The sequence below is a fragment of the Rhinolophus sinicus genome, linkage group LG07 (genome assembly GCF_036562045.2).
Source record: "Rhinolophus sinicus isolate RSC01 linkage group LG07, ASM3656204v1, whole genome shotgun sequence".
Lineage (NCBI taxonomy): Eukaryota > Metazoa > Chordata > Mammalia > Chiroptera > Rhinolophidae > Rhinolophus > Rhinolophus sinicus.
Window position 1 is genome coordinate 20,555,524 of NC_133757.1, and position 15,465 is coordinate 20,570,988.

General features: G+C 47.0%; 1 protein-coding gene across 1 annotated transcript in view; it reads right to left on the reverse strand.

The window, feature by feature from the left end:
* SORCS3 (sortilin related VPS10 domain containing receptor 3) overlaps positions 1-14,852 on the reverse strand; it is a 538,724-nt gene extending 523,872 nt beyond the window's left edge. The window contains exon 1 of the mRNA XM_019725085.2: positions 14,086-14,852. Within this exon, the coding sequence (XP_019580644.2) occupies positions 14,086-14,709 (624 nt within the window). The 5' untranslated portion in view covers positions 14,710-14,852. The remainder of the gene's footprint in view (positions 1-14,085) is intronic.
* Between the last annotated feature and the right edge of the window lie 613 nt (positions 14,853-15,465).

The following is a 15,465-nucleotide window of genomic DNA, read 5'->3' on the forward strand; positions in this document are numbered from 1 at the left end:
ACCCGAGGACCACTCAGCTCCAACTCTCTGCTGGAATCTGATTAGGCTGCTAGAAAGGGAGGGAGAGAGAAAAAGTGGAAGATTAATTCTTTTGGACCATGAATCCAACCTACATCATTCAGCTCCAGAAAAAAAAGCCACGAATTGTAAAGAGAGATGAGTGGCAGGAAACCACCAAAAAGATACACCTAAGTATAGCCCTGAGCGTGTATGAGACTAGTGACCTTGAAATTTAGGAGCTTCACTTTGCATTTTAGTTATGTTCCCACAAATTTTCTACATCCAATCTATCAAGTTCTACTGATTTCACTTGCTGTATCAGTTAGTTTTTGCTGGGGGGAAAAATGTGGCAGAACAAACCACTTATCAAATCTCAACCGCTTATTTTCACAACAGTCATTTATTCTCATAAATGTACAGGGCAGTTCAAGTTTGGCTGATACAGCTGGGCTCAGCTGGGCAGTTCTGCTGCTCATTGCTGGGCTGGCCTGGGCATATTTTTCTCATGGCCAATGCAGGGGCTCAAGGCAGCAGGTAGACACACAATGCCTCTTGCTAACGAAGCTTAGCGCTGACATCTCTTCTGTTGGCCAAAGGCAGTCACCAGGCCAAACCCAAATTGAGGAAGTGGAGCAGAATGCCCCATCCACAGAGAAAGGGCACTACAAAGGACCGACACAAAGGGAATTACAGGAAGGAGAGAAGAATTATAGAGCGGTGCCAACTACACCTGCTACATATTTCTTCAGTTGGCCCCTTCTTATCCACCCCCACTGCCACCGCCTAAGCCATCATCCTCTTTAGCTTCAGCAGCAGCTGGTCTCCTAGCATCCATCCTATTTTCCCTCCAACCCACAGGTTGATTTTTTAAATGTGAGTTTAACTATATCACTCTCCTTCCTTAACCCCTCCCATGGCTTACCCCTTTGATCTTAGGATGGAGAATAAACTTCCCCTGGGCCCATACAGCCCTGCTTGGTCCTACCCATGCCTGCCTGTCTAGCTTCATTCCTCACCAACCCCCAGCCCACGACCCTCTGCTCCAGTCACGCTGTCCTTCTTTTTGTCTCTTTCGGATGCCTTGCTTCCTTATGCCCCAGAAGCTGTGTGTCCAGAATGCTCTGCCATCTCCTCTTCACTTCACTGACCCTGTGCCTCTTTTTCTTTTGCCTCTCTGCCCTCTCCAAGTTAAATGTTCCCAAGTTAATCTTTAACAGTATCATGAAACTCCCCCTCAGAGCCTAGCAGCTCCTGGCACATAAAGGGTACTCCACAAATATCTGTTGAATATTGACATTTTAAAAACCTTTTTTTTTTATTTTTAAAATGTAGCTAACATTACTTTTTTGTTGTAGAATTTTATATTAAAGGTATTCGGATAATAAGTGTCTATGGAAACTTGCTCCATGGAGTGTTTAGTCGCCCACACCGTACTGATTTTGTATGTATCTGGTTTGAATACATAAGGTCTCCTTAAAGGGTTGTGCATCATCAACGTGAACAGAGCCACAGTTGTCCCAAGCCAGGTACCTCCCTTCCCCACCTTAATCAGTCCCTGAGTGGGAGGAAAGACACATATCATCCAAAAAGAGCAGATCATACATAATCGGCAAGTAATCTAAGTACTTCAACGATCCAAGGGAAATTCTTCTTGACCCCGGATTTCTATGTCCAGATGAACCATCAAGCCAATGTGAGAACCAAATGAGTTTTAGACATGCCAAGAATGAAAAAAAGCAAAAAGAAAGTATTGCTCAAACACTGGGTGACCATGTTACACTTATCATCCAAGCCAGGATCTTTCAAGAGTTAAAAGGAATCTATCAGTATTTATGTCAGGACACAGGAATAAGCCAGGACATTCCCACATACTCTCTGAAAAAGAATACTTGAGGATATACCACAGAAAAATGAAAATCAGCTTAATGAAGGAGGAATGGGATCCAAGAAACAGGAATAGAATACACATGTGAGGGTTACAATAGGGAAGCCTAGAAAGAAATCGGTACAAGTTAGAATATCCAGTAACAATACAATTAAGAAGCGGAGTATCTTAGGACTAGGGTGAAAAACAGATGTTTCTTCTGTTTACAAGGAAGATAAAACAATTAGAAACTCAAGGTAAAACAAAAAGCTGTATAAGAAAGTTAGGCCAAACTAATATGGCAGAATTCTGAGCCACTGTCAGAGCATAAGATAATCTATTTCACCTCAAAGCTCAGAATGCTCTTCACCAAGTGACACAGGTTTAGTCATGAGAATTAGATCTATTTCCAACCATGCTACTGAGTTTGGTTGTAGATAATAAACATGACTGTATAGTTAAGCATGATGTTAGTTTCCATTTACTGTGCTTTTGATTACATTCATTGTATTTCCTAAGTATGCTTGAATTCCCAAGTATTCTGTTATCTCACATTGTTCTCTGCAATGTTTATATGTGTTTCTCACACACAAGACTATATAAGCTTTGTGGGTATCCAGTCTGCATCATATACTTTTTTGCACATCCTGCATCACTAGGCATATAGTAGAGGCTCCCCAATACTGCATATTAACTGAAAGGAATAAGGTAGCACAATCAATACATTTCAAATCCTGGAATAAAAGTTTAAAAAAAAACATGCAAATTACATTCCCATCTGAGAATGCTATTATATCAGATGTGACTTGAAATACATTGTACAGCATTTCCTGGAATAAGAATCTTGAGATTTTTAACACTGGGTATGTGTGCTAATGAAAGTGTTTCATTAGTGCTGGGAGAAGGCAAAAGAAGGTAGGTGCTGTACGTGGTTCCAAATCTACTGTGGAAGAACCTCCAGCAACTTAAGAGATAAAGGAGAGGCTAGATGAACTAACACCTTTAGTTCATATCGCCCCCTGCTCATGTCGCCTCTTCATGTCACTTTGAAAAGCATTCTTTTCAAAATGCTTCCAAGTGCAGTAGCTCATTATTTAACTGTGACATAAAGGGAGCAAATAGGATTGTCCCCATTTCACCCATAAGGAAATGATTGATCTAATACCACATCTAGTTTATGGCAAACTGAGCCTGCATCAATTTATGCGACTCTTTCATTTCATATATGAAGAACCTGAATCCCCCAAAATTCAAACAAATTAGCATCACGCTAAGCAAAAAAAAAAAAAAAAAAAATGAATGAATGAAAGCACATCTGCTTGGGATAAGACCAAATGCTTGACAGAAGCATTTTTCAAATCATTGTTCAAGACGGTCTCCTTACTAATGAACCCATAAAAAAACAAATCCTTATTCATAGACATGTAAGCTATACACTTGGAAGGGTCTTTCACTTACACCTGAGAAATGGTGACTTGCTAAAGACAGTTTATGTAAATCAAGAACCCAAACCTAGAGACCCCAGCTCCCTGGCCCATACTCTTTGCAACATATCATGATGGCCCTCACTGATAACTTAGAAAGGTGAGGTGATACTCCTTAGCCCTGAGAAATGACAGTGAGGCTAATTGGGAGGTGTGTGTCCCCTCCTCAGAGCCCCAACACCATGTTCCTGCCATTCAGTATAACCCCGGACAGGGCTCCTCTCTTCTGGAAGGTGCTACTCAAAAGGAAGACCCTCTTAGAACTAGGGTCAGGGACTTCATTCTCTCTTATTCCCAACACATAGCACAGTAGAGCCCTAAGCAGGAGTTTTCAAAAGTATGAAATTCCTGACTTGGTATGATGGTTAATTTTATGTGTCAACCGGACTGAGCCATAGGGTGCCCAGATATTTGGTCCAACATTATTCTGGGTGTGTCTGCAAGGCTATTTCAGGATGAGATTAATGTTTGAATTAGTAGACTGGGTAAAGCAGATTGCCCTCCCAATGTGGGTGGGCCTCATCCAATCTATTGAAGGCCTGAATAGAACCAAAAGGCTGAGTGGGAAGTAATTCTTTCTGTCTGCATGACTGTCTTCAAACTGGGACGTTGGTCTTCTCCTGCCTTCAAGCCTCAGACTCAAACTAGAACTATACCATCAGCAGTCCTGGGTCTCCAGCTTGCGGACTACAGATTGTGAACTTCCCAGCCTCCATTACAGCGTCAGCCAATTCCTTCCAGCAAATCTCTCTACACATACAGATACATATATACATATGCATATACATATGAATATATATACACACATGTATAGAGATTTACTGAGGGATATGTTTGTATGAAAATATACATTCATATACATACACAGATATACATACACATATACACATTTATACATAAACATATGTGTGTATATATATGCATATATATATATATATATATATATATACACACACACACACATATATTTATACATATATATGTATTTCCTATTGGTTCTGTTTCTCTGGAGAGCCCAGACCAACACATTTTGAAATAACTAAGGTATCTTAGTTTGCGTTCCTCCAGAAACATACCCTGAATCAAAGATTTGAATTCAGTAATTTATTTCAGAGGTGATCCCAAGACATACTGACAAGGGGGTGGGGAAATGAGATTGGGATGGAAAGGCAGCCAGTAAAGCAAACAAATTAACACCAGAGGCAACTGGGGCTTAATCCCACTGGAGACTCTAGGAGACAGTGTAGAAAACAAGCCTCCGAGTTACCCCACCCCAAAGGCAAGGGAGCTGAGGTATCTATCCACCAAATCCCACTCGTCGTTGATAGGTGGCTGCTTCTTACTCCTTGGTGGGAATTAATTTCCTGACACCTCTTGCCTGTGCCTTGTGTGATGAAAGCTCCAGCAGGCAAACAGCCCTGATGCTGGTGGTTAGAAGTCAGGCCAGCATGTAGAGGAAGGGCAGGGACAAGGGGACAGGGAAAGGGTACAACAAGACCTGCTACAAATGGCTACAAATTCAACCTACCCCACTTCCTGCCTAGGCAGATGCTGAGAACTAATGTTCTTAACCAATAGACTAGCCTACTCTGCTAGACCCTTTATGTGCGTTATCTCTAAGATTCACAACAGCCCTACAAGCTCTGTATTATCTTCATGTTACAGCCAGTGAAACTAAGACTCTGGGACCTGTTCAAAGTCACTGTTGCTTGGGGACCTTCTCATAACAGAAAAGGCAGTTTAGAGTTTTGAGAAAGCTTTCAATCAAATGTGTGTTTTCAAGCATGAATGACACTGAAAGCAACAAAGGGGTGTGAGCAACTCTTTCGCCCCTAAAGATACCTTCCTCTACACCACCACCCTGGAAAATAAGTGTTTCTGCATCGCGTTTCAGGGCCTCAAAACTCTTCTAGAAAGCTCCCCCAGCATGTGGAATCATATTTGGATATGGAAGCTTCAGCTACTCTGCTCGCCCTGAAAACAAAAAGTGTTGAACTCAGTAATTGTTCTCCATCTCACACTGAGAACAGATTTCAAAAAGAAAAGGTTCACTTGTTATGCAGCAGTGTGATCTTTAACCTGATTCTTGTCATCCATAAAAGAACCTGCCTATCTCACCACAGATGCCAAAAAGTCTTTGAGAGTATTGAGTCAGGCACGTGCGACCTCAGAACAAGTGACAGCTGTGATGTCCCAGGGGTGCAGACTCTGGGCGTGAAGGCAGCCAGAGGGGGCCACATTCTTCCTCATCCCCAAGACACTCATTCTTCACACAGGCAGTTTTAAGTATTTAAGGAAGTATTTATGCCATTCGACTCAAACAGCTTCTATTAACTGACCACCATGTACAAGGGAGTGAAGGACACAAAGGTTAAAAATGCAGAAGAGATGGGAGAACCAAGCCTGAGAATCATATCCTGAGTTTTAGTCCATAAATAATGGAAATGTCATAAATAGGTTGAATGGACTGCAGAATGGATGCATTTGTACAAAAACTCCATTTCCTTTTTTCTGCAGGAAGAGGCTGAATGATCAACCCTCACAGGATTCAACTGCTTTGTTACCTATCAATTATTCATCTATGAGCCACCAAACACCCCCTCTCACTGTGCCCTTGCAGGGGGTGCTGCTCTCCTCTCCTGTGAGGTAATTCCTCATGCAGCCTTCTTTTCTTATTTCATTCTGTGTATTTTCACTTCTTTCCCAGGGCTCCCTCTAGTGTCTGTGTAGGGATCTAGGGCTCCATTTTTGGTGCATAGGGCGTAGGCTAAAAGGGAATTCAAACCTGTAACTCCGTGGGGATTGATCACTGCAAAATGTTAATGGGTTTGGCCAGTGTGATCATTCCGGGAAAAAGGCTACAGGTATCCTGTAAATAGTTCCAACCATGGACATTCGCATTTTACACCAGGCACAAAGTCAAGCTAGGAGATCAAGAGGAGACGCAAACCTGGAATATTAAGGCCCATCCCCCAACTTCAACGTAAATGAGTCCTGGGCATTATAGGGTCTGTTGGCCAACCAGACCCAGGAGCCCAGTGTTGTCCTATTATCCTAAAGCTACACGTTTCACTCACTTCCTTCAAGAAGTCTTCCGTGATTCGCTGTGAGGTGTAATCATGGATTCCCAAGCCAAGAGAAGCTACTCTTCATTTTTCTGGATACCTTTCTCAGCCCTTCACTCAATGAAACTCCTGGGAAAATGTTCAACTTATTAGCTGTGAATTAGTGGAATCTTTAACCTGACTCGAATCATCTGATTCTAACCATTTCTATTACAAATTCAGAGAATGAGTTTCAAGGAGCCAGGTCCCCACCATTCCTTTCTCTGTCTCATTCACTATCTCAGCACCACACAGAAGACAGATAGCTCAAAGACGTGTCTCACGGAGGCCCTGGACTGTGGGAGGTGGCTGAAATAAGCATCTCCCTGAGAATTGGGTTCCAGCCAAGGCATTGCCATCAGCTCCCTGGGAAACTTTGAGCAAGTACCTACTTCCTCTGCTTCACTGTTTCCGCCTGAAAATATAAAAATAACAACTAAACCAACTAAAATCTCTGGAGGGCTTACTACAGGTCAGGCACTTCTTTTAAGCACTTTGCCAAGTACAATGTCTTGTTTAATCCTTACAACAGCCCAATGTGAGAGGTACTATTATCATCACCCTCTTTTTATAGACGAAACATAGCCAGGAAAGGGTAACAACTTGCCCCATGTCACGTAACTATGAAGAGGCAGAGGCAGGATTTGAACCCAGGCACCTGGCTCCAGAACACATGCTCCTCACTATTCACTATATGGCCTTGTTTCACGCTCCCAATCTATGTCTGTTCCCAATTAGTCCTGAAAAGGATTGCATTCATGATGAGAACCCTCAACAATTATGAATTCACACAAGACATAACATCAGTATGTCTTGTGTTAATATTAATCCCCAATCCACAGCCTAATAGGATTCTTGATTACCCTGTAGAGCTCTATTTCCAGTTTTTGCCCTAAACTGGATTCTCGTCCAGTGGTGCCAAGTAACAGGCCCCTACTTAGCAGTGGGTTACTGACCGACAGCCCTGAATGCTGGCCCCCACTGCGCTGGTCCCTCTCATTTCTTCAGCAAGGAGTTAACAGTGGAAAGCTATTAGTACAATCCTGAAGTTCTTAGACTCCATTCCCTTTTTTTTCTGAAATTTACTATAGCACAATTATTAGTGTAGTATAAAGAATAGCATTTCCATAAATAATTAAACCCAAGCTACACTGATCAAAATAAATGAGCAAAATGTTCCTGATGATGCAACCAGGCTTGATTCACTTACTAACTCAAATAATGAGGTGACTCACAAGAGGCCCTCATTAGCAGTAGTTAGGAAGATACAGATCGTCCAATATTAACAAGCTTGGTATTTATTGTCTGCAGCCACAGCAGGGGGTGGGCAAGATGACCATAGGACACAGCCCTGGAACAGGAGGGAAAATCTATTCCTAAGGCTTTCCAGCCAGCCTCATGTATACTCACCCTAGGCCTCAGTCTATCCTACCTATAAAATGGGCAGTACCCTATCTCACCTGAGTGAAAACACATAAATACTCTTATAATGAAAATGGTCTGTTAAACCCAGGAAAATGGAGAAAATTGGGAGTGGATAGAGGACAGCTTTGCTGAGAAAGAGAAAATGAGTAGTTGGAAATCCAAGCTGTAGGGCGCCACATTTCTGTCTCAGCTTCAGATCCCTCATCTCTTTGCTAAGTGATTTGAGGAAGACAATTTCCAAGTGCACATCCAGCCTTGGCATTCTGTATGTCTAAGCTGCCCGGAGTGTCTCTCACAGGGATCCTCTCTCCTCTGAGCTCATAGTCTGAAACAATCACTTCACAGTTACCCATATATCACCCTGTGGCATCTGTCTTATTGTTATGTGTTATTTAACTTTACCAAAGAGCAGCCTCATATCCAAAGCATGTTGGAAGGACCTTGAGGCAAACACTATCTTATCTTTCACATTGGTAGGGACCCCCTCCATCACGTCCCTACCAATCCAGTGCCCAGAACACTATCACACAGCGGAAACACTTAGCAAACGGTTGACTATATTACATGAGCCCATCTGATTTCTGGAGTACTAAGGAAGAAGCCAGGAGTACTGAGTAGTCCCTATTTCTGTCTTACTAAGTGGGATATCTATCCCACTGAAACCTTATGTTAAATCTTATGCCATTAAATCTTATGTTAAAATGCATATATGTAATAATAAACCAGGTGTATAAACTCAATGCTATTAAGAGATCGTGTTAACTTGTCCTCTTCCCATAGCTAAGGCATTGTCCAGTGCCCAGGGTCCACTCAGTAAATATGTACAGAACTATGTCCCCAGCACTGTGCCACACGCCTCAAGACACATGTGAGAAGAGCAAAACTCACCCTTGCTGTTTTTTTCATCCTTCATCCTCACAACACTTACAAAATAATACTAGATTAAAGTCACCAAGTATTGAACTAAATACAATCAAATGTGAGTTGTAAATAATGGGCGCATCTCAATGGAGGCAGAAGGGTATCCTACGTGAGGAGACCTCAAGAACGAAGGCTTGGAGTCAAGACGGTCTTGGGACAATGAAGGGGCTCCTTCAATAGAGTTGAAGGAGTCAACCAGGGAACAAATACAAGTTGGAAAAGTAAACCTAGGACATACCTTGGATTTGAATTTAAGATGCTAAAGATACTCAAGCTAGAATGTAAACATACTGCTTGAAATACTCCTGGTTATAGCAGTTATCAAGTTATGAACAACCTGAGAAAGATATCATCAACACACCAAAGGATAAGTATTTCTAATTTTTGTGGTAGCTCTTGCTAGATGAGACTTGAGACTGTCACCCTTTTCTCCACACAATCAAACATGATCAAGTACCTACTACTCCATGTAAGTCTCTACTCATTGCCAACAAAGTCTGAGCACCATCAGACCCTTTCTCGGTCACCTACTAGTTCAAAGGAGAACAAGCGTGGTCAGCCAAATTCCATTCATCCCATCGCGCTGGTTCTGATGACTAAGGCGGCCGACCAGGCACTAGCATTCTGTTTTCCACCTCCTACTCCACAAGGTCTCTTTTCCCCCATACTTGTGGAAAAATCATATTTTGACATTTTCTCTCTGTGAGGGAAGTGTCTCAAGCCAGGCAAGAGGCCAAAAGAAGCAGGAGATCAACTGGTGAGTCAAAGCACCAACATGCAGGTGTACCTAGCCTTGGATAAACCCCTGGCCTTCAGACACATCTTCCTGTCTCAGCTTGTCTGGCTTTGTTGCACCTTTCTGGTCCTTCTGGGATGATTCAGGGCCCTCCAATCATCCAGTTCCTAAACTCCCCTAGTGACAATAATAGATTTACCCAGCCCAAGGAGAAAGCAGTTCTCCCTTCTGCCCCCTGAGCCTTCTTACTACTGTGACCACAACCCAGCCCCCTTCCCTTAAATCCAATACAATTGTAGAATCCACTTCCTGACTTCCTGAACTCCAAAGCAAGCTCCAACCACTGCGTTTCTGTAATCATTAAACCAGGCCTCCTAATTAAGGAGTTTGCAACTTCTGCTTACCTTGGAAATCACTGCAAGATCTGAGAAGCAAATCACACCCTGTAACCAGAGCCATAAAAGGAGGCTCAAAGCAAACAGTCTGTTGTCTGCCCGCCCCACCCCCTCCCGGAAGCCAACAGTGACCAGGAGCAATTAGCGCTGCTATGCATTTCCCAGCTACATCTCAACTGAGATGGCTCCCCTTGTAATATTAATTTAAAACACATTCTTTTTGGCAAACCCCTGAAGAATGGTTTCTGTGGCAGGCTTCTTTATTAAGCCTCCAAGAAGGCGAAATGCATTAAGATATTGTGACACAGGGACTGTGAGCAGATATGATGAAAACTAGACAATCCAGCCAAAAGCTGTTTGAAAAATCTGTTTGGGAGCCACAATTAGATGCTCCAGTGAGTGACATACAATTAATCTGATCAAATCTGTCACTATTTTGCACATTAGGAGTAAATATTTTAGAACACAGTTCAGCTGAATTAGTTAAGGGTATGAAATTCCACCTGGGAGAATCTGTGTGTTCTACCTCCTAGCGTGCTCAGGGAAGGGTGACCTGGTAGGGACCTGGAATTATCAGCATCTCCCCATTTCTCTTCATCAGGGTGCACTGTTGGGCCCATTAGCTGAAAACTGTTGGGCAAGTCATTCCAACCAGATACACTGCAGGGGCACCAGCCTGCAAATCGCTGTCTCTGGGTGCCAGCTGCTGGAAAACAATGGGGACCCATCTAAGGAGGATGCAGCACTCTCACCTCAACACCAGGAATAAGGGATCCCCATCAACAGTTACTCCAAGAAGGAGGGGGCATGGAAATTGGGCTGCTGCCTTTACAACTTCCCACTCTCCAGAGCTATTTGCCAACTCACTGACCGAGCAGGGAGGCGTCTTCCTTCATTTGAGACAAAAGGGCAGAATGATGTGTTTTTCTGTTCCCCTGCCAGCCATGGGGACTGGATTCCCTCTGGGTGTTTGTGAAACATTCTCTAACCCATTAATCACCAGCTGGAGACAGCCAGAGAGAAACAATGGCAAATTGATCCCCTAGAGTCGATGCTCCAAGGCCAAGTCCACTCACCTGTCCCCTAGAACAACCGGAGGGCAAGAATGGTCAGATGGGGACCCAGACTCTATCCCCTCCTAATACCTTCTGGCTCAAGCCTGCTGGGCACCTCCTCCTTTGCCCCTTAAGCCATCCCACCCCACTCCTGGAACCAAAGTAAATGTGACCCAAGCCTAGGACAAGGACGTCCTTCCGCCCCCTGAGCCCCTGGGCACACACTAGACAGATGGGGTGGGTGGGGGTCCTTCTCTTGTATGTCCACCTCTGCATGCCGGACTGCAAACATTCAGAGTAGAGTTCAATTCCCGGTTATATGGGGTGACTGAAAAGTCTCCCCAAAAAAGGAGTCCATGTGAAGCAATGACGTCCACCAAAGGCAATTGGAAGGAGAGCAGGAACCCCCACAATGTGTTAATTAACCTGGTGGCTTTCCCCAGCAGACCATGCTTAACACTTTTAAAGTCAGAAAAGAAGATGGAATTCTCTTTTTGTGTCAAAAGAGCCTGGTGCTAGGACCCATGTTCTCTGCCGTGGGGACATCTCTCCACTTTGAAACCAATGATGAAGGCATCTTTCAGAAAGTTCATCACCCTCATCACGCCTCACCTGGCTTTTATTTAGAGCACCTTCTTTTGCTGCCCTCGGGACATGGGGAAGGGAGAAAGAAACCACCTGGATAATGTAGCAGAAACTGGTTTCCCAGTTTCTTTCCCAGGGGTGTTTCCTTAAAGTCTCTCAAAGACAGGGTCATGTTAACATGTTTCCCCATCTTTCCTCAGAGTGGCACAGACCTGATACTCAACAAAACCTTTCTCACTGGTACTGCATGCAAAGTGTGGGCAAAAGAGGCAGACCCAGCCCAGGAGCTAGAGAGGCAGTCCCTCTCTGGACCAGACAAAGAGGACACAGCGGGGTCCCTGCACCCACCTGTGCTGCCTGGGACACTCAGACTGGCCACCAGCACAATAAGTAAACCCCTAGGGAGCCATCGGAGGATTGTCCAAATCTCATCACTGTTACTAAATACTCCAAGGCCAACTGGTCCGTTCCCCAGCCCCTTTTGGTCTTCTTTTAACTGAAGAGCCATTTCCCCAGGGAGCATTGGGCTAGACTTGCCCCCCTCACTTCCTCTGCTGCACAACTGCATGGGAGATGGGCAGAGAAAGCCATGCTCATTTAACCACTATTTGCAAAAAGCATTCTCTAAAGACTCATCTTCAGGGGCTTTGTCAACAAAAAGGATCCTTAAAATAAAAGCAGAAATGTAAGAAAACTTTTTCGGCACAGTGATTTTCTATTGTCCAAATGTGGCAGTAATAAAGTCACAGATAGTGAGGACATCACCTCCTCTACCCAGGACCTTTACTTCAACACATCCTATCCATCCTCCTCACCAAATAAGAACACAGGAAGGAACACACACACACACACACACACACACACACACACACACGGCCCGCTGAGAACTTGCAAGTCTTCAAGCGCACATCCCTGCAAAGGTACACACTTTGCCCATCCCCCACGCCCAGAGCTGTGCACTCCAAAGCTATAGGGTCTTCACTAGAAGCAGATGAAGTAGCCGTGGCACTGGCTGCAGGGAGCTGGACTACACAACTCCTTCCCACCCAGCACCTCTTACCCAGGCTGGGCTGCCCGCGCTGTGTGTCATTCATAGGAAATCCGTACTCAGGATTGCTGATGTGCTGTGCTTCGGACTACTTAGCTTTTCTGTTATTCACTACTTGCCCCTGTGACAACCCCAAGCCCTGTTAAAATAAGGAGAAAATTTTGCAGGGAAATCTTTAATGCCAGTCATGAAGAGATATACGAAGGGAGGAGGGTGGTGCTTTCCCATTGAATGAATTCCCCAAAGCTGCCTGTGCAGACATCCATCATCCCTTCTGCCCAACGCCAGCTTCGCATCTGATCCGAAGCGCCAAAGAAGAAAAAAGGATTTTTGTGAGACAGGCCGAAGTGGTGGTGGCGGAAGGGAGGGGAGAGGGGTAAATCGTGGGAGGCCACCCCACTCCACCCAGAGAGTGCGTTCCTTGGCTTTTCCTAGCTTTGGCTGCACAGCACTGGGAGCAGGCGGGGTGGGAAAGGACCCCTCCTGGCAAGCTCTTGCGACTGCCTGGGGTGACAGAGCACAGGGTGCTCCAAGCGGGTCGCTGGATGGAGTGGAGGCTGCCGAGTGAGCTCAACGGCGCCACCTCTCGGTACAGCCACTTCCAGGGGAACCTGGACACGGAGAGGAAGGGGTGGAGAGGTGCCCCCAAAGCACAGGGCCCCGAGTCCACTTCGGGAGCTGATGGTGGTGAAGGACGCAGCCGCCGCCGAGGCGAGGTTTGTGCTCAGCGACTTACGAGTGCTTGTGCATGCGTGAGGGTGCGGGATGAGGAATGGGGGCTGAATTGCACTTCACTGCTTTAAACTTTTTTTACTGCCTCTCCTGTAGCTTTCCAGGGCAGCCGCCTGGGTTTTGAACGGATGATCGGTGTTACCTGGAGGCCAGGCGTGGGCCGAAGTGGTCCAGCCTCCAGCCAGGGCCTGAAGAAAGAAAGTTCGCCTGGCGCAGAGAGCAGCACACCCTAAGGCGGGAGGAGGAAGTCTAAGTCGCCTGGTCTCCTGGGTTCCCTTCCACGTGATTGGCGGGGCAAAGGGGGAAGCCCCAGCAGTCTGAGGAACCCGTCAGTCTGTCCAGCGGCTCCCTCCCCAAATCAGTCAGCGTCCTCACCCAGGAAATCAAGCGCCCAATGGGAAAACTGACTCTCCGAGCCGAGTACCAGAGAACGTGACCACAGACCCCTCCCCTGCTCATCTTTAAGTACCCTCTTCCCCCTATGCCCTCCCGGCGGCCCCAACCCTAGGTCTTCAGTAAACAAACGCACACACAGTCTTAAAACAAACTCCCGCTAACCTGTTGGGGGCGTAGGGGAAGCCGGATGAACCTGTTCTCTCTAAAAGTCAGTGCACACCACCCCCACCTCCCTCATGGACCCTCGAGCAACTATTTGTCCCTCCTTCCTGCCCCCCATTCCCCCTTGCGGTCGGGAGACAGTGAGATCCACCGCCCGCCCCGCCGAGTGGGTACTCACGCTGCTGTTGTGTCCCGACCAGTGCACCATGGCTTGGTTGTGCGCCGAGTCCCCAGTCAGTGCAAAGGAGGTGCTGGGCAGCCGGAGCTCTTCGGCCGCCGCACCCCCAGCCCGCAGCGCCTTCCCCTCCTCCCGGAGACCCTTGGCCAGAGGACGGCTTTCTTTGGAACCGTCAGCCAAGGCAGTGGCCCGGGTGTCCCAGCGTTCCAGGGCACTGGGGGGCTGCGCCCGGCGACTCCTCCTCCTCACACGGCCAGGTTTGCCAGGATCTGGGATGCCCTGTCCCCACCGTGCGCCGGCTAACGATGGCCCCCCATCTTCCTGCTTCTTGCCACCGCTGCCACCGCCAGGCTGGGGCAGCGGTTCTGGTCCTTGCCGGCGCCCCAGTGCGGCGCCTCTCCGCGCAGTCGCCAGCTCCTCCGGCCACTGGCTTGCCATTGCCCGAGGCAAGAGAGAAAGCAGCACCGGCCGCGAAACCGGGGCCACGGGGCCCCCAGGACCGCCTGTCGCACCCCAAGTGATCTCAGCACCGGCCAGGACCCACGTCGATAGAAGCAGGAGCCCTGTCCGGGCGAGGGGCGCCCCGGGCCAGCCTGCGGGGCGCTCGGTGCGCGCCACCTCCATCCCGCTGCGGCTGCGGCGGCTCGGGCTGCCGGGTGTGTGGTGCCTGCCGAGGTGCGGGTCCGGCGTGGGGGGTGTGCGCGCGCTGGCGAGCGGGAGAGTGAGTGTGTGTCGGGGGAGTGAGGAGGGGGCGGCCGGGAAGGAGGTGGCTCAGACTGGAGCTCCTCGCGGGTCCTCTCCACTCTCCTCCTCGCTCTCAGTCGCTCGCTATCTCGTCCAGAGGGTGATTCCAAACCCGAGAAAAAAATTAATAAACGCCCCTTCTGTTTTTTTCTTTTTTTCTCTTATTAAAATAAGGTCCCCTAAAATCTTCCCCACCGAGCTCCAACAGAAATTTCGTGAAAAGGGATGTTCATAGGTAATGAGAAAATCCTCTTTTAAAATATGAAAATCAAGCCAGATCCAGGAGGAGGGGCTGGCAAGGGACCCCAATCCAGAGTCTCTCCGAAATCCAGCCTCCAACCTGCTCCCAGTAAAGAGTTGGGAGCCGCTTCTCCCCGCGTTTAGGGGGTTACTCTTCTGGCCTGTTGTAGAGGGCGGGAGATGGCGCGCAGGGAGGATGGGGGGGGGAGCGTCTCAAGGGAGGAAAAGGGGGAGAAGGCGGAGGAGGAGCAAAGTGTTTTCAGCGCCAACTGTTCGGGTTCCGAAGCCGAAGGGGAGCTCGGAGCTTTCTCGTCGGGAGATAACACACCGAAGCTGAGTGTGGGATGGACCCAGCCTCCACTTGGGACGCCCTGGCCCACGGCTCCCACTTCCCAC